Below are 20646 nucleotides of genomic sequence, written 5' to 3'. Positions count from 1 at the left end.
CGTAAGAATATCCAGAAGCTTAAAGAGAGGGTCGCAGTAATCACAACTGTAACCGTAGACACGAATCAGAAAACATCTCAGGAAAATGTATACCATATATTCGTCACCATAGTTAAAATAGCGTACATTTAGAAGTTCATTAAAATAATTCAAACTTTTTGAACTCCACATGTGTACATTATAAATACTTCTTTTATAAGACCTTTTAGAATTCCAGCAATCATTATCATGCATCATGGAGCTAAAATCATCCACTTATATTGGATAGGAGTTGCTTTATGAAGTTACGAACTAGCAGAGCAGGCCCATGACCAGCCACGGCAGCAGAAGAAAGTAGTCTATGGTGTGGATGGCTCACCTGAGCCTAAAACTGACCTATACCCTGCATGTTCAAGTAGTCTATGATGTGTACGGCTCGCCTGAGCTGTTGAGAAGACCCATGCCCAATCATAGCAGCAGGAACAAGTAGTTTATGGTGTGTATGGCTCACCTGAGCCTAAAACTGACCTATACCCTGCATGTTCAAGTAGTCTATGATGTGTACGGCTCGCCTGAGCTGTTGAGAAGACCCATGCCCAATCATAGCAGCAGGAACAAGTAGTTTATGGTGTGTATGGCTCACCTGAGCCTAAAACTGACCTGTACCCTGCATGTTCAAGTAGTCTATGGTGAGGATGGCTCACCTGAGCTGGTGAGTAGACCCGTGCCCAGCCACGGCTGTAGGAGCAAGTAGTCCGGCCCTTTTTCAATATGCTGGGTCGTGCTGAGCAGAACCTGCCAACACCGCGTCATAGATTCGTTAGCTCGTAGAAGCGATTCTAGAAATACGCGAGCGATCATGGAGTTGTTTATTGTTTTTATTGTGCTCACCATCGCTTCAATGTTTTTACTGCAAATTTATAATGAAAGACCTTTTGCTTTTTATGTTTCGTTCCAGATTGTGCCAACAAATTGTATCTTAATATTATCTAATAACAGTAAAAAAAGTGATACTATTGTTCATTAATATGATTGCTGCCGTGATATTTGACATATCGAAAATTACGTTTATTAAATATTTGGTGAGAAAATTTGTGACCAAAGATTAAATGCAAGAAAGATATCGTGATGTATTCAGGGTAAAATCAATTAATTAATAGTAATGAAAAGTAAAGTCAATACCCACATTATTTACTAGGTGTCTGACCCCTACAACTTGCACCAATTAATACATTATTACAGCCATTATGACGTCATGATGGCCATATTGGATCAGTCATTATGTTTTCGTCTTTTAGAGTGCGTTACTGCCATATTGATCATTTTTTTAAATCTTTGGAGCCCACTAACTGTAATCACCAGATCGTCAACTATTGTACTGTTCGCAATCTTGTTGGTCATCTTGGCAGCCATCTTGAAAATTCGTAACTCTCACTGAAAACATTTGGAATAGATTTCAGAAATCATTTAAATAATATATTTATTAATATATTGATTGATTCGATAGGTAACCGTCCTTGGTTAGATCCTAGGTCGACGCTTAAAAGTAATTTAGGCTATAACAACATTTATTTTATATAATATCACCCCAATTTAACATATTACAATAAATAAAAACCTAGGTTCCATGTAAAATAAATTAAAAACAAAACACGTTCATCAAAATTATATTTATTACATAAATTCTACTCTAATACAAAAAAAAAAACAAAGCCTTAAGCCTCTGTGCCCTTCCGAGTGATGCAACGCTATGCCTATAGGCCAGCGAACTCTCGCCCTAACATGAAAAATTGAGGTACTAACTATGTTATGCCTTCTGAAACGGGTTTCCGGAAGGCATGGACCTCTACAATGAAGGCACGACAGAATGTACAGGTGGGGGAGACGATTGCACTCTTAAGACACTGCGTCTTCCCCACATTTCACACGTTTCCGATCCGCCAAGACTGAAACTCAGCGGAATCTGTGCGAGTTGATTTCTATCAGAAACTCCATGACCAACTCTAATCCCCCTCGTCAAATTTAATTATTTTAAATAGAAACATTTTACCACGTCTTAGTTAAGTACAACTCAGGCTAGTGTTCCAAGACACAAAAATGAGGGTTTAGGTGTTGTTGAATATGCTACACATGTACCCTAACCGTATTCCTAGTACACGATAGGGCAGGGCCAATCCATTCTTTGCAGGGAACGGCTTTTGGTGTCCTATCCGTTGCCGTTCTGAAGCCCAAATTCCGCGCATGCGTAGAGCTCACTTATTCGATGCTTTCGTCCAGGTGGCGTACCCGCTTTTGGCGCCATTAACTCGTATATAGTTCCTTTTGTAAAAATCAGGAGAGCTTGTATGTTAAATGAAACTTTATAATAGAGAAACTTTCCTGGAATACATTTCGTACACTTTAATGGTCATAACCAGAAATAATTGCAACTCTAAAAGTACTTGAGAATGTTAGAAACATTTTTGTGCGATGGTGCTGCTATCTCTAGGATTTTTTTGCCGTGACATTTGTATCTACGGATGCGAAACGTCCGCTAGAATGCGTTGAAACCAGTTTCTAGCCTCGAGCAGGGCACCGTTTATTTGAACAGTTGCCGATTTGTTTCCTCCCTGGGATTTGGTTTGGACACGTTCTGGAATACGGCCCGCGAGTTAGGTTACAGTCGTATCCCGATAAGGCAGAGCTTATTCGCCACCTTAACCCAACGTCTCAGAATACCGCAATAGCTGTTTTTTTTAGTTATGAATTATTGTAAGACATAAAAGTAAACATACGTTTCAGGAATACATTCTTTCCATTGAACAAAATTGAACTCTTAGTCGGGAAATGTGATTGGTGACTTACTTCAACATCGTCCACAGACGACACGAAGACATCTTCCAGTCCCAGAGCAGTGATTTTGAAGATAGGCCCGTACTCCCGGAACATGCGCTGGATCTTTGGCAAGATTTCTAGAAACAAAAAAAAACTTAAATTAAAACACTTTACTCCTTAAGCACATGGGGAAACTTCAAGAAGATATTTCAAAACAAAGTGAGGATCCAGCTAGACTGTTTATTGATACCACAGGAATGTATCGAGACATTAATATGATGTAGAACCTTACTGTCTGGCTAGTTAGACGTTTGGATATCTTATTACTTTATATCATTGAAGAAAAACTAAAACAAATTTGCAGATAAACTGATTTTTATGATTTATATTTTCTGTTACATGTACATAAAATATTTGCAGTCATTTTTGATATTTGTTTGAAATAGGTATGAAAAGTTAAGTTCATCAAAATTAAAGTAAATATAATTTTTTTTATTGAATACTATTATTCACTCTATTTGTCACTGCCAAGTGACTCGTTTTCAAAAAACTCATTACGAAAATACTAACAAGATTTACCATAGAGTATCCTCAGTATAACCCGCTAATTTAGCCAACGGTAGGAATGTTTCGCATGCTTCCTTTCAGCTTTACTTTCCAAGATCGTTTACTACATTGAACAATTACTGAATTGTTTCACCCAAAGACATACCAATAAACTGTAAAATGGCGGAACTCTCACGTGGTAACTCCTAACATGGTGAGTTCACAAGAATCCCAAACAGCTATTTCTCAGATTGACTTTCTGCTCAAAATGTGGCTTCATGTCCCTATATATTCAAAAACTGTATATTTTTCCTTATGGGAATTATTTAAAGACTGAGTGCGCGCCAGAGTATACCACACTTACCTCTAAATGTGGCCAACAACACACCCTTAATACCACTGCCGTGTATTCAGCGTTGCCAGAAATGCTATTGCCCTGTGAGGAGATGAATTAATTACCTACAGATGGAGTATCAGAAACTCAAAAAACGGAAGTCACGTTGAGACGGCAGGGAATTCAGTTGGCTATATACTTGGAGGTTTTTATTTTACCACATATTAACGTTGTTAATTTTTCTGTCAGGTCTGCAAAGATAATTTCGAAATAGCGCGTAGTAAGATGTGCGTATCAAGATAACACAGAAAAAGTTTAGTTAGGTTCTCTGAATTATTCTTGCAATGGGACAAATTTATTTGAAACATACTTTGGCCATGCACTATTGTTGGTTTACGTTGTAGGTGCGCCATAGAAAAACCTCAAGAATGAACAAAAAATACTAATGCACAAACACACAGTAACTAAGCCAAAAGCAGCTGATTTCAAATGTTAGCTGCATAACCGGCACAGGGAATTCCGTGTAAGGAATCAGTCAGAAAAAAATATCATAGCACAAACTAACCCAGTGAACTGACAACTGCAATACAGTTGCAACAAGAACTGTAAACACAGACAAACAACAGCCTTGGACAAAACAGCGACGCACGGGCTAACCCCGTGATGGCACTAAACTATCGTGAGATTTGTTGGTTATCATAGGCTGTAACATGATGCCAGGTCGGAATCAAATTGTTTAGTGAATGAAATCAAAAAGAAGTATAAATCCTGACGTGCGTACATATGTGCCAACACCTTTTTCTATAAATTGCTGGTGTTTATATTTTCCCATGCGGATCTTTGTGCATCTCCCAGGATGGGGAGGAAAGGGCGGGGCTCACCTTCATGAGGGCCCATGAACATGAGGATGTTGCCCAAGTAGACAACACTCCTGGGGCCGGGTATCTGCTCCAGCAGCTACGTGGCAGGAAGGTGTGGGGCAGCAGGAGGCAGGAGTCCCATGCAGACCGCTGTGCATCTCCCAGGATGGGGAGGAAAGGGCGGGGCTCACCTTCATGAGGGCCCATGAACATGAGGATGTTGCCCAAGTAGGGCACGCTCCTGGGGCCGGGTATCTGTTCCAGCAGCTACGTGGCAGGAAGGTGTGCGGCAGCAGGAGGCAGGAGTCCCATGCAGACCGCTGTGCATCTCCCAGGATGGGGAGGAAAGGGCGGGGCTCACCTTCATGAGGGCCCATGAACATGAGGATGTTGCCCAAGTAGGGCACGCTCCTGGGGCCGGGTATCTGCTCCAGCAGCTACGTGGCAGGAAGGTGTGCGGCAGCAGGAGGCAGGAGTCCCATGCAGACCGCTGTGCATCTCCCAGGATGGGGAGGAAAGGGCGGGGCTCACCTTCATGAGGGCCCATGAACATGAGGATGTTGCCCAAGTAGGGCACGCTCCTGGGGCCGGGTATCTGTTCCAGCAGCTACGTGGCAGGAAGGTGTGCGGCAGCAGGAGGGAGGAGTCCCATGCAGACCGCTGTGCATCTCCCAGGATGGGGAGGAAAGGGCGGGGCTCACCTTCATGAGGGCCCATGAACATGAGGATGTTGCCCAAGTAGGGCACGTTCCTGGGGCCGGGTATCTTCGCCAGCAGCTGTCGGTTCCTGCGCGGCAGGAAGTTGTAGGGCAGCAGTAGCTGCAGCAGTCCCCAGCAGACCACTGCGACCGCAGCCAGTACCAGCACCGCAAGCAGCATCTGGTCGAGAGGTTGGCTGCAATCAACCACAGACAGAAACGATGACTTCGTGAATCAATGAATCTGACACATGTACCATTCTGGCCTAGGTATGTACCAACAGACACCATGTTGTTTCACGATCCCAAACAGACACGATCAAGACAGTGGAAGCTTAACGTGGTGTACTTGCCTTCCGCACCCAATATGTGCAAATGTGTTAGCTCTATATCTAGATGAGTAATTACTACAACCTGCTGTGTTATATCCCCCCTTGTAATTGTATACCAACGAGAGTTGTACTATGTTACATATAGGACAATAATGTTTTTAAGTCTTTAATTCCAGCTCATTCCTTCGGTAGCGATCTTCGAGATCTTGGAACTTGCTCCACCCCTCTCTCAGGCAGTGCAGCGACCTTGGCCTCGCTCCTCGGACACCGAAGCACGCCAGGCGCCGAGCAGGGGACCAGCCCACTGCTGCACTGCCTCGCCGCTGTCGCCTGGGACTCTTCACGGGGGTGCCCGGCCCCAGCTACAGCGCTACTGGTTCCAACCGGTATGGTTATTAGTTAATGAACAGTTATTTAGATGTTTATGGTTCCCAGTAATTGGGCATGCATGTTTCTTTTACCATTAACATGCACATTTCTATCAAGGGAAGGACTGAAATATACAATTATGGCAATTAAAGACAGAATATCCATACTGAAATTAACACTATTTTTATATAAATAATTTTATGATACTCTTCAAAATAAATGTTTATTTTGTATTGGTTGATGAATTTGATAAAAAGTATTGAGATGGATATGCCGTATTTATTTATTTTCCTAATTACCACACAACGAGCTAATTTCCAGCGAATCCTACAGATTTGCGCCACTGGAGGTCGATTGAGGCACCTTAATTATTTTACTTATCACCACACGGCGAGCTGATTCCCCGTGAGTCCTGCACATTGGTAGAGACCGGAAAAATTCGCGGATTCATTTCGTGATATACTAACATTCAAACAATTATACCTTTGAGCTGCTTCTGCCATTGCTTCACTTTTAATCTGGAGGACTGTGGGCCAATTAGAGACGCTCAACCATGAAAGTATCGAATCACAGGCCACCCAGTCGAGACGACTCACATATAATCATTTGGGACCGGAAAAATTCGCGGGTTCAATGACCTGCAGGATGAACTCCATAGTTCTACGTACGCTCGGTCAAATGTCACCCACCCATTGGCTGCTGTCTTGTGAGACGTCCCAACGTAGCAGCCTGTGATTTGTATAAAGCTTTGGTTGGGTATTTCTCATTGGCCCAGAGTCATCCAGGTGAGTTGTGAGCCGATAGCAGAGGCAGCACTGAGGTATAACTATTTATATTTTAGCCTATCGCGAAATGAATTCGCGAATTTTTCCGAACTCTAATAATCATCCAATGAACAGGTGACATTTGCTTGAATGTACAGAGGATTTTGGAGGCTATCCTAGAGGTCATTGAACCCGCGAATTTTTCCTGTCTACATATTAGCGGCCCTGGAGGTAAACACGACCTCCGGAGCTAGGATGGTGCTGCTATCACTATTTTATTTTGCCGTAACAATATGGCACCGTTTATTAAAACTGTTGCCGATTTGTTTCCTTACTGGGATTCAGTTTGACCATGTTTTGGAATACGGCCCGCGAGTTAGGTTACCGTTGTACCCCCAACAAGGCAGTAATTATACGCTACCTTACCCGAACGTGTTGGAATATCGCCGTAAGTTCCCTCAACCTTATTTTGCACTTGCTTCGATACCTGTCATCATGGAATCTGACTCCAAAGATTAATACCCAGGTACATGCTGTAGCAGTTCATATGCCTAGAAGCATTATTATTTCTTGGATTTCGTGGTGAATCTGCTTCACGTCTGTGATTGGGCTGCAGTGTTATTGATACTCCTAGATGACCGCGGATGATGCGCTGACGAACGCCCCGGGTGGTTCGCTGCACGGCCTCGTGCACGGAGCGCGCGGGTCGTGGTAACGGAACGGGACCGCGGCTTGTGTCGTGGGCCGGCCCTCGCGGCGAGCGAGGGAACACGACGCTGGCTCCGACTCCAATTATTCCAACACCGACGACTGCCCAGGAAAAATTGGTTGTCTGTAAAGTCGGTTTACGGACGATAGTTTAACGTGACAACGTCGTAACAAAACACTGATGAAATGATTTCATACTTTTATGAATAAAATTGAATAATTTTTTATTGAATTATCACTATTTTGTATGGATACAAAGAAGAAGTGAAATGAAATCTACAATTTAATTGATAAATTTACTTTTATTTGCACTCATTAATTCAAATATGTATGTTTATTACTTTAACGCACAGATTATTTTAACTATAACTTTTATACATGTTGGCTATTTAACATATTCCAATCTGTGTTATTCTGTTAAGGATAGGACGATGATATGAAAAGTAGGAAACGAATGGGAGTGTTTCAAGTTTAATGTGCCTCGAAAAAGTCAAATTCGATGGTTGTTCCAATCGAGTGGAAGAGAGATAGATGCGGCGCAAGCGCACAATGAGCGTAACGGGACACAGCGTAACGGGATAACGTGCGTAACGGGACACTTTTTCGTGCGTGCAGCCGGCGTTCATAGATTTATTAGACGTTGTCACGTCAAAAAAAAAACATTTTTAGCAACCAGTCACTATTAATTTCGGCGATTCCATCCAATTTACATTCAATCTACTCTCTCTAACTCTATCTCTCTAACACTGACTGACTGACAGACTAGGCACAGCCTAAACCGGTGGACCTAAATATTTTAAATTTGGAGGAAAAATTCCTTGAGTACCCTAGGGGTGTACTAAAGAGAAATATTTTGAAATTTCTTCCCTAAATAGGTGAAAATAGGTGGCTTAGTTCAGGGGCGCAACAACAGGGGGGTGGGGGCAAGGGTATTTTGCCCCCCCCTCTGAAACCTGGAAGAGGGGGCAAACGGGGGCAAAGAAAGTGCTGTGTAATCAACTTTTAGATAATAAAACTGCTTAAATAGCAACATTTTCCACCTTGAAATACAAATTTTCCCGGGGGAGGACCCCCGGACCGTCGCTTCAATAGGGGGGATCGATGATTCTTTATAAAAAGGTATATTTCCCCCCTTCTTTTGGAAATTTAGTTGTTGCGCCCCTGGCTTAGTTTGTATGAAGCGAAATAACGCTCACTGACACTCTCATCACGAATTCTCCGGAACTATAAGGCCTACAGTCTTGATATTTAACACGTGTATTTATTTTGCTACGTAGAAATCCGTTAGGAAAGGACCTTTTTTTTTTTTTTACGAAAATAAGCTCTCAACGGGGGTTGCGGGGACTTTAAATATTGGAATATTCCTATTTTTGTTGGTGCTCTTTCTTCGTCTCCATGGCAACGGCTTTTGCATTGTTGGTGTCTTCTGCGTCCTGGTGACGTTCGAATTCTGTCCACTTTTTCGGATCTTCAGCTACCAAGGCGTGTTTTGCATGGAAAAAGGGGGGGGGGGGGGGCGCGTTGAAGATTTTAAAAAATGTCCCGTCTTGCAAGATAATGTCCTACAGACTTGACCTGGCGTGCAATATACTTTAACGGAGAGCTCCATAAAAAAGAAATAAAGTGCAAGTAACAATAATTCCGACCACATGACTATGCAGGTGCCACACAACTTCATTCACAGAGGGACTTCACTTCAAATAGGTAACAGCAAAATAGTTGTAACAGATAAACTATCGAAACATAATTTTTAAAAAAATTGCATGCAGTTCTTTATTCTACACAGCAATATATTTATGGGCGTGTTGTTTTCATTCTTTGTTATTTGCTTGTTTTGGCATTTGTGATTCTCGAAGCGTTGTTCTCGTTGTGCACGCCGCGCTATCGTGGTTCTTGAGCTTGGTTGATAACGGCTCTGCCTGTCCGAAGGTCTGGTCAAGTGCAGAGATATGGCTTCCAAACAAAACAAAACAGCATTGTGAAATGCGAAGAAAACAATATAACTATAGAACCTAGAATAGGGTCAGTTAAAGTCCATGGCACACTCCACACAAACACGTGCACAGGACAGTTATCGCGATAAGCACTAACACAATACAAGAACAGTGGCCTGGCTACCATGGACCTAGACTTAAACCGATTTCTATATTTATTTTGGTCGTTTAAGCTTGCGAGAAGTAAATGCTGCTGTAGTAGATAGGGTGTTAACATCAGCAAAATAACTAGAATTTACAAATTAAATTCAAATTAGTACAGTAATTCCGAAAATTAATGCAGAAATATATTTTTTTCATATTTGGAAAATACGCCGTGATGCAAACATTAACTAAATAAATAATATTTCCTGTAAGCTATGATAAAATTTGTTTCTAAATTCAGAAAGAAAATAAACCCTGCCAAATTGACTGCTTTCTTGATTTAAATTGAGTAAACAGACAAATCTAATGTTTTATTTTTCCTAACCCTATAATGTTATGATAACGAGTGTGGTTTGATAAGTTACTTGGTTCGATATCAAGGAAAAAAATCTGAGTTTCTTAAAGTGCTTAATTTTTCGGCAAAGTACTCGAAGGTCGACGCTTCACAAGCTTCGCGACTACTTCGTGGAAATGAGTTTCTTCATTGCTTGCAAAATATTATTTTATTCCTGTATGGCCGCTTCGTTTGACTGAAATTTTCGTCTTGCCAGGAAAGTTTTGAGATTCTAAAATAGATGGTATTCCTAGAGAATAGGTAGCAATTCAAATCGCAGCTCTACCCATTTTTTCTCAGCAACGTAGTTTTTGATTGAGCTGACGCATTTCGTGATATAAAAAATATAAAAAAATAGGCGTTTCCCGGGTGTTTCTCTACTATTACCGCCTTTAATCGGTCAGTAATGTTTTGTTTTTTTTCGAGGTAGTCAGAATATTTTCTTTTGCATCCAAAAAAACCGACGCCATCATATTTTCCAGTCAAAGGAAACGTACTTCGCCTTTTTAGGAGTTTGTTAACATGTGCGAACAATTGTCAACACTGCTGTTTTGTTTCCGGGATCTAGTGGTGTACTCGTACTACGGGTATAGTTTTATCCATAGATATTTAGATAAACATGGAGCTAAACTTATACTAAAACTTTGTGCCGGAACGGAAACTGAACCCGTCAATGATAGGTACAAGTAAATTTTTGTAACAATCAAGAAAAAAATTATGTACCCACAGTTATAATCTTGCAAAATCAGTAAAACCATGCGGGAAGATTGTTAAATTGATGTTATATTTAATTATATAAATAGTTTTAATCAGAAATAGGCTTTACTTTTTTTTTGCGTCGACCAAAGATCCAACCAAGGACGTGAATCTATTGAATAAATCATTATATTAATAGGTAAATTTTTTTATTGAAATTTAGAAATTTTTCGGATTTTTTAGATGAATAGTTACAGATTTTCAATATAACGACCAAAATGGCCGACTATACGGCAGATGCTTTGACGGTCTGGTAACTAACACAATTGTACTCTAGCGGGTATAAATTGAACCAATGTGGTGGCAGTGCAATGTAGCATATAATGTGTATAATATGGACACTAGTGCTTCTAGTGGCAATCATTGAAAACAACATGTTGGCAGCACACACTAGCAGAAGACGTGTAGTGTACAATACACGACACTATTGCTTCTGGTAGCAAGTATTTAAAATAAAAATGGTGGCTTGGTCTCCAACAGGAGCTGCTATTATTCCTTCATTTTCAACTATTACAATTCCGAATATGTGTAATTTTTATGTATACATTATTTAAATTTTAGTCTTTTATGTGTCTCGATGGCCGTATGGTCAAAGATTTTTTTAAATATATATACCTGTCATGGTTCGATTCACCTCGCTTCAATGTATTTTGTATGAAAAAATTTCAGATGTCTATAAGGGCCATAACAACACTGGTAGATAATAGAACATCCACCTTACATGCATGAGACAGAGCGATGGTGGTGTACTTAACGAAAACAGCAGAAACAAATATGGCGAACATTACATAATCCAAGATTACCTCCAGCAGGAGAAAACAATATGACGGACATAACATCTTAGTCCAAAAATGACGGAATCCGAAACGGTGGTAATTTCTAGAAAACAAAATGGCGGCCAGGGTTTCACGATCCAATATGGCGGCAGGCTCCACTGCTCCACTACCTGAAACCCTGTTCCCGGACCTAACAAACTGTACTACTAACGATTTCCCAATATAACTGTCAAGTCATCTAATGTAAAGTACGACCCACGCGTGTTTACGAGTGGCTGAGAGTTTTAAACTGCAGATGCACTTAGACGCAGCACGTGTTTAATTCACTGGTCGTGAAATGTAAACATCTACTGGCGTGAAAGGCGGACATACAAGGTGCTGTCAGAAGGTTAGCTCAACAGGCACGAGTAAAAGTTGGCTCGGCAAACAAGGGCTGTGTCGTCGTTGCCACGAAGTGAACAGTTCACGAGTTCACTCTACAGGCTCTGTCCCACCCACTGCTCACTCGAGACATGTCTTTACCGGGTTCCTTCCCTCTGCAAGTCTGCGCGAGTAGAAGCAGGGCCGGTGCAAGGTCAATTGGTGCCCTAGGCGAAAAACCTTAATTGCCACTCCCCCCCCCCCCCCCTCTCCTTCGCTGGACACCCCAAAAAAAAATTTCCTTGCCTCAAAATACATCACGTAAGCCTTTGTCAACAATCAAATGTAAGCAGGCTTGTGTGTTTTTTTTTTTTTTACTGTTTTACTTATTACAATTCATAAACAGGTCACCGTGGACTTTAAATAATTACTTATATCAATATAAACATTCCAAACTGTACAAAAATCCATTTTCATCTAGTTTCAAAAATCGTTAAACATATTATATCAGCTGTTATGTGTCGTGCTGAGCCGCCCCCAGCTACTTGGCGCCCTAGGCGGTTGCCTAGTTCGCCTGTATCTTTGAATATATATACTGTATAGAAGTCGCCAGTCCAGGTTAAAATTTCTAATACGGTTTTGAGGTAGTTGGTTAATTCACCGCCGCAATCGCCACCATCTCTAGGGAATCGACTTGTGGTGGTACCTAGCGGACAAGTGTCGAACTCTTCAAACACCCCTTCCCCCTCCCGCTGAACGACCTTGAGCTGCAGTGAATTATAGGTGGGGGGTGCGGGGAATGACAGCGGGCGACAGTGCTGCGCCCTAACGGGTAAATAACAACTAAGACGATACAGGGCGCTACGGCAGCGCACTGCAGCGGTGAAGTTCCCAAGCTGCTCATCATACGCTTCTGAAAAACGTAGAGTAAATCCTATCCACTCGCGACTTCTATACAGTATATATATTCAAAGCCTGTATGGACGCGCCGGCCCTGGTAGAAGGAACAGTCGCAGAAGCAGCCCACGCCAGCTTCAAATACACATCCAAGTCTCCTGTATGAACAGGGCCGGATTTAGGGGAGGGCAACCGGGGCGAAAGCCCCGGGGCCCCCACAAACGGAGGGCCCCCACAATAGAGACTACTTCGGAAAAAAAAAATATCTTTCAAATTCCGACAAGTAAACACTAGTAAACATATTTTCCTTTGATATTCTTTTTTCGCTGTTTTACCTTTACCTACAGTACTTTGTACATACATGATTATATTATTGTTAAATATTAACATAAATATTCATTAACACTAAAATTTAATTTCATATAATTCTTGTCTCCTATTATATTTATGTATGTTTTTTTTTTAAATACTAAGAGAATCTACTTGATTTCACAGTAAATTATTTATTGGAAAACTCGACTGAAAAAAAATTGTTCATTTTATGTGGAAAGTAATTTGGGGCCAGGGGGCCTCCGCTCCTCTGTTGCCCCGAGGCCTCCAGACCTCTCAATCCGGCCCTGTTTATGAAACACGCTCTGATCTACAACCACAGGAAGTAAGCATCTGATCACTTCAAGCAGACTACTGCAAATATCGTAAAATAACACCGGTACAACAATCACTAGAAAAATAAAAATCAGAAATCCTCCGTAGAGCCACAAAACAAACTGTATTAGTAAAGGTGTACTGCACTCTCACTGCGCAGGAATCGGGTTCGAATCCCGGTCCAGCCGGTCTACCGGTGTCCTGGAATCCTCTCTCCAGGCAGGTGTGACGTGATAACGTCTTATAAACCTATGAACATCGGCTGCACGCACGAAAAATCGTCACGTTCCGCCTGAGCGGAGCGTGCAAGAACCGGCCAACCACCGTGCGAGAAAATCTTCTGTAATATCAAACAGGTTAAGGCGTGTTTTTTTTTTTTAACTAATTGTTCATGATTGTATTTAAACATATTATTTAAATTAAATTTGCAAAAACTGTAAATAATATTTGAAAATTAAAAAGTATGCAAATTTTCATCCATGTTTTCTCATGACGTTATCACGTGAAATTATCGTCCGTAAACCGACTTTACTGACAACGCCTTTTTTTTCCAGATGATGTCAAGGCGTCGGAAGAGCGGCGCGCATTGAGGCGGGCCAGGAAGTATACCATACCAGCACGAGTCCGCGGGCGGCGGTGCGAAGAGGTCGGGGCGCGATAAGCGAGTGGCGCTCTGGCAGACTTGACCCCGACACTCCCCCCATTACACCCCTCCCCTTCCCCTTATCATGCACTCCGCCCCTCCCCTCCCTGATGCCGTTCGCGGGACAACAACGCCGTAAACACGTGCATTAAGGTCTCTTTACACACACCAGTGCCATGACAGTGCCGTGACCGGCCCGTAAATCCACCGGCCGTGATGTCACAGTGCTGTTTAGTCACAATGGTCAGTGTTTCACCCGGCGTGTAGCAGTAATTGAGATGGCTACATGCTCGGAGGATGACCTCTTGGCTATTGCTGTGATTTTGGATAAAGAAGAAGAGGAAGTGCAAGTGAAAAAACGGAAGTGGGTCCATCAGGCGTGGCAAAATAGAGGAAGAGAAGGGGAATTTGCTACTTTGTACAGTCAATTGACAGACGATGGAGCAAAGTTTTATGAATATTTTAGAATGTCAGAAAAAACTTTCAACTTACTGTTGAAGAAATTGGAAGATTATCTGCAAAAGTGGGACACTCACTGGAGGAAAGCCATCACAGCAAGAGAACGGCTCGCTATATGCCTGAGGTAAGCTGGTATATGACTAACACACATGAATAACAGTAAGATGTGACAGGTTTAGTAGAATCAAATATCTGAAATCAGTATTCATCCACCATCATTAATTACAACTATACCTACATTATATGTAATTAAATATCACATATTTAATATATATTGTTACGAAGGTTGAAGGTTGATGGTAGAAGGTATCAACATACTTTAATTTTCATAAATAATCAACTTACTGAGTTTGTACCTGTAGTTCAGGACAATCCTGTATATTAGGAATCTATCACTACACAATAAATGAAAACCTAATATGTATGTTAGTATAAGTATGTGCAATATTCTTAGAAAACAAATACGTGAAAACAATTTACATTTAGACATTTTAAATTTCGCGGCTATGAGAAGAAAAAATGAAAATGTCACAAACTGTTCCTTTTAGCTTATTTTCACTCTGAATAACTCTGGTAATACTCTTGCAATGAAAAGTTGAATGGAGTGGCTGGCTGGGCTTCATCAGTAGATGGTGTTGATGTTTGATATGCATTCTCTAAAGAAGAGCGATGAGAGCTTCTGGCAGGGGAAGGTTGTTCCGTAAACGTAGGGGTGGATCCGTGTGATGAGCCAGATGACTAAGGGAACTTGCTGCTGGTCTAGAAGCAATTTCAACTCATAATTTTGAATGGCAGCAAAAATATCTGATTTAGCATAATGCCAATAATGAGGCGGCAATTTCTTCAAAGATAGAGCTATTCCACAAAGAAAAGCATCAACGGGATGTTGTAGTGGCGGCGAAGAGCAGTTCCCATTTTCATTCTTTTTTATGAGATATTCCATTACTGTAGCAGCGGCAGTTTTTGGGGTTGCAGTGTTTGGTAACGACTGTTTTGTTTTCTTTCGTGGTATTACACTTTGAATTGAACCTGTTGGTTTTGGATTGGTCCAAGTGTGACTTTGTGACTGTACAGTTACAGACGTATTGGCTTCCATTGTTTGGTCTTCAGAATCTTCATCATGGTGACAAGATATAGACTCATCTACGTCAACCTCGCCTCTGAGGTCCTCGTTACTTGCTGGTTCATAAATATTTCTCCTTGTCTCCCTCTACTGGAAATAGTCCTTCAAAAAGCTCAACTGCTCAGAATACTTGTAAAACTTCACATTTTTGGAGTTTTGATCACTCACAGTTTTATTTTTCTTCAACGACTTTCTGAAGTTATCCCTGATGTTTTCCCATCTAGTTTTACATAACGGGCCTGAAACAAATAGCAAATAATATTAGTTAAATAACAAATCTGTGTTATTAATTTACCTCACAAATAAACAGTTTAGTCGTACTGTGTTTCTAATATAGATATGTTTATATGCAGGACGTCATTCCAAAATCGGCGCAAATTGTTGCGATACAAGAAATGTTAAAACACTCCAGAAAATTGTCTGAAAAGTTTAAAACCTTTTTAAAACGTTTTATGGTGAACTATTTTGGTGAACTATTTCAGTAGTCAGGGAACAATTTGTGGTCTGTTGAAATTTTTGTTTTAATTTAAGAAATTTGTGCTTAAATTATTAAATTCATTGCAATTATTTTAAAGGATTTAAATATAGTTTATACTGTTTCAGGAAGTGTGGGGATTAAGCTATTACGAACATATTAGAACATTTTAAAGAATGTTCAGATTTTGAGATATAGTGGGAAATGTAGGAAAATATTAATACAATATTTTTGTTTACATGGAGGAATATATTGTGACAACTTGAACAATTATTACATATTGTGGTTTGTATTGGATATTTGTTTTATTTAGCTCATTTTTTGTGGACTGTGGCACAATTTTCAAATTCTTTTTTAAAACTTTTAAAAGGTTTAAACTATTCTACATTTTTAAATAACTTTTATAATATTTAGTGAATTGTTGACTTTTTGACATTTGAACTCAATGTACACAAACGTATGCATGATTCATGGTTTCCCATTAAGTGGATATATACGTTTCATTTTTCTTTCAGGTATTTGACTACTGGTGATGCGCTAAACACGATTTCGTTTAGCTATTGCATGGGTCATAGTACAGTCCACAAGATTGTACGAGAAACATGCAAAATAATTACAGAAAATTTAATGGACGAATTGATGCCTACGCCCACAGAAGATATGTGGAAGACCATCGCTAAGGACTTTAATGACGTTTGGAATTTTCCAAACTGCATAGGAGCGTTGGATGGGAAGCACGTCACTATTCAGGCTCCTCCGAACACTGGATCAATTTTCTTTAATTACAAAAAGACATTCTCTATAGTTTTGTTGGCACTTGTAGACGCTTACTGTAACTTTATTGCTGTCGATGTAGGGGCATATGGCAAGAATAGTGATGGGGGAATATTTGCAGCATCAAATTTAGGTAAAGCACTTCAGCAAGGCTCTTTGAATGTACCAGCAGATTCTACAATACCAAACACTGATACTCACGTCCCATACGTTTTTTGTTGCTGATGAGGCTTTTCCTCTCAAAACCTATCTGATGCGACCTTATCTAGGGGATGAGTTGAATGACAGACAGTAAGCGTAGTTTCAACAGTCGTTTGAGTCGCGCCATGAGGACATCAGAAAATGCGTTTGGAATATTGTCTCAAACGTTTAGACTTTATAATAGGCGGATTCAATCCGTACCAAAGTACGTAGATGACATAATTCTGGCCACTTGCTTACTGCATAACTTCATTAAAAAATACGATAGAAATATGTATAATTACGTTACTCAGGAAGTGGATTTAGGGAGGGGGGAGGGGGTCACACACTACGTAATTTACATTTGCAAGGGGGCAATGCTACGACAGGTGCATTTCGTATCAGAGAACTGTTCACAAACTATTTCTCTTCTGAGCCAGGGTCTCTGCCTTGGCAAAGAAGTAGCTAGATATACTCTAAACTTATAATCACAACTAAAGTACACTGTGCAAAACATATGATCATATATGTCACTACCTACAATTTTGATACTATGCTTGCTTACACCAATTGTGTACCATTTGATTAAATATTATTAATGTATTCCTTTTACATATTTCCAGTATGTACAGTGATGAAAAAATCCCTCAGTGCTTTTGCATTGCCAATACTATGATATATTACTTATATATACATGTATTTACTTACCAGTTGTATTCATTTCCGCTCCTATTTTTGTCCACAGGGTATTCTTGAATTCTGTGTCCATGTATTTAGGATTTGACAGATCATACAAAACGGTATTGCCACGAACTAATTCAATAAGTTGTTCGTCATTCATGTTTAAACACTACACGACACTCACAAATCTGCCAGTGGCGCGGCCGTGAAACGAGAAAATATCGGTGGCAAGAAATACGACGACCACGGTGCGGCGTCGGCGAGAGCACTGTCTGCACTGCCACGGTCACGCCACGGTTGGGTTTGAACAACACCCTTCCAATTCCCGGAAGAAATTTTTTCACCTCGTCGGTGCACTCGCGGGCCTGTCACGGCACTGTCACGACACTGGTGTGTGTAAAGAGACCTTTAGTATAACCTTTGGACTCGGAGAAACTACGACGTTCGTTTGGGTTTCAATCGTCAGCCCTCGTCAAAATCTATCGACTGCATATATATAACATTAGTGTAAAATAGTTACAGTGAATATACATGGTGTTAAAAAATTTAAAAATAGCGTATTTTGTATAGAAAATATTACCTGTTACGCACACGTATTCACGTACAACACACGGCCGTGTCCATGACACAGCCACTCTCCAGTTTTTTTTTGTAATGAAAAAATTAAGGGCGTGACCACCAGGTGCCCTTAGACGTGAAACATCACACTTCAATAAAAAAGAAATTGTTTGTCTGTAAAGTCGGTTTACGGACGATAGTTTAACGTGACAACGTCATAAGAAAACATTGATGAAATGATTGCATACTTTTATGAATAAAATTGAATAATTTTTATTTTAATAATAAAAGAATAAATACTTGAAATTATACTGGTAATCAGATTTTTAAAATGCGAGAATAATTAACCTTTATTGCCGAAATTGTTGTTGTAATAAGCAATGAAAACCACATTAACTATTCACTTCACTTTATAAACAGTCGACGAAACAGTTCACGTGTAGATGACTTGTAATTAATTTTAAAAACTGGCGTTTAGTTATAAAGTTTAAATATAATTATAAAAAAATTTTCATATAAACTTTAATCAAATATCTATCATCAATTATATGAATCACTATAATTTTCTAGTCAATTGTAACATAACCTATTATTACTGCACTCGCCGACAGCGTAACGGAACACAGCGTAACGGAACAATGAGCGTAACGGGACACAGCGTAACGGAACAATGAGCGTAACGGGACACAGCGTAACAGAACAATGTGCGTAACGAGACACTTTTTCGTGCGTGCAGCCGTGTTCATCGATTTATTAGACGTTGTCACGTCAAAAAAAATGTTTACAATGAAGTGCACAGATGAGATTCGTAACGGCAACGAACATGGCGACGATAACCTGCAGAGGGTCACGCGGTTGTTCGCTGCTGCCGTGGATGAGTCATCACCCGGACTCACCCCCTCCCCGCAGCCCACCGGGGCTGTCAACCAACGAGAGACTCCGGCGTTCTCCCGTCCACGCGCGCGCATAGCCGAGTGCAGGTGTGTCGGAGCGCACCCGACCGCTGGTCTGCTGCGTGTTGTCCCGGGAGCGCGCGCGCCACACTTGGCTGAGCGGCGGTTTGCGTCATCACCCGGCGGCCTTGGCTGAGCGCGTGGCAAACATCTGCGACCTTGTCTCAGTGCTTCGTCTCCAGTTACACGCAAATACATGATACGTTAGAATCCTACCGACAAACCCGCTGCTGCAGGTTCGTCACGCAAAAATACTACTTATGGTTTTCATGAGTGGGGAGGGGGGGGGGGGGGCGAAAAGATGTATCACACTTACTTCAGTCCTAGAGCGGGGGAGGGGGAATTTTGGAATTTTAGATGCAAAATTGATCTATTTAATGAGTTTCCGAACCAAAATATAAAATATACCATTCCAAGAATTTGATGACGTAATACCGTATGTATTAAATACTATTCTGACAGTAGATGTAGTACAATTTAAATAAAATACCATCTAGGAATTTGCAATCATTTTACAGTATATTGATAATCATAGATTTGATTTTCTAATCAATGTGATCACCAATGCAACGTTTGTAACTACTGGTTGAGAAAAATACTACTAGGACCAAACATTTATTCTGTGAAAAGGAGAGGGGGAAATGCTACTCTCGCCCCCCCCCTCCCTCCCATGCACAACAGCACGGGGGTGACTCACCCCTGCTGCCCCCCCCCCCCCCTGTTCCGTCGTCCCTGGTCTAATGTGCTCCCCAAGACTGGTAGCTGATTAATAAAGAAACTATTTCTGATGGAACGCCACATCTAACTGAACAAATTTCTAGACACCGAAATAAATTGGTGTAACATACTTATTTCCCATACAGTTTTTAAGGCGCGGATGTAATGTGTAGTTTTTAAAGGCTGATTGTTAATCTGTATGTCAAAAGAAACGGAAAAAGGTCGCCTTTACCCCGCCGTTTTCGAGAAAATCTAGTATAAACTTTAGAACGAGATACTTCGACTTCTTGCGGGTATGCAACATTCACAACATTTAGTTTCAAACGGCTGCCTGAAATCAGGAGTACTGACTGCTATATAAGTGATGTAAACACCAACCATGATATTTCGAAGAAAAGATTAAACTAATAATTGGAGATGAAACATAAAGCTCGTAAGCGTGAATGCTCTCAAACCATATGTGTCATTAAACAACACAAGCTAAGAAAATCTGGTCGCGCCTTTATTTGTGATGAAATATCTTCTCATAAAACAAAACTTTATAATTAAAGTACGTTTTACATTAGGTACCACAGTTCACAAAATTTAGCACATAAAATCTAAAGATTGCGTATTAAATATTGAAGTTGGGAAGCACATTTAGCAACTGCCCACACTTTCATATACATAAACACTAGTCTTTGCCCGTCAATGCTATGATACATGTATGTGTTTCGATGGTAAATGGGACACCATTATTTACAGCCACTGTATCTTGTAGCGAGGTGACTTCC

At 40.7% G+C, this 20646-nt stretch overlaps 2 protein-coding genes across 8 annotated transcripts in view; one reads left to right on the top strand and one right to left on the bottom strand.

Moving 5' to 3' along the window:
• Positions 1-19223, bottom strand: part of LOC134535076 (cytochrome P450 4C1-like) — a 43593-nt gene extending 24370 nt beyond the window's left edge. For 2 of the 7 annotated variants that reach the window (XM_063373924.1, XM_063373925.1), the window contains exons 1-4: positions 19041-19223; positions 5235-5428; positions 2824-2930; positions 684-774 (exon numbers count right to left, since the gene is read on the bottom strand). In XM_063373924.1, the coding sequence (XP_063229994.1) occupies positions 684-774; positions 2824-2930; positions 5235-5428; positions 19041-19171 (523 nt within the window). In that variant the 5' untranslated portion in view covers positions 19172-19223. Of the gene's footprint in view, positions 1-683; positions 775-2823; positions 2931-4554; positions 4639-4724; positions 4803-5234; positions 5429-18225; positions 18430-19040 lie in introns of those variants that run through there. The other 5 variants (XM_063373928.1, XM_063373931.1, XM_063373926.1 and 2 more) reach the window with 4 other exon arrangements.
• LOC134535078 (ATP synthase lipid-binding protein, mitochondrial) overlaps positions 1-20646 on the top strand; it is a 106554-nt gene that overhangs the window by 35741 nt on the left and 50167 nt on the right. The gene's annotated exons all lie outside the window — the stretch shown is intronic.

Source organism: Bacillus rossius, chromosome 8 (assembly GCF_032445375.1).
Source record: "Bacillus rossius redtenbacheri isolate Brsri chromosome 8, Brsri_v3, whole genome shotgun sequence".
NCBI classification, from domain to species: domain Eukaryota; kingdom Metazoa; phylum Arthropoda; class Insecta; order Phasmatodea; family Bacillidae; genus Bacillus; species Bacillus rossius.
Note: the sequence above shows the minus strand (reverse complement) of the source record. Positions and strands in the feature narration are given on the sequence as shown.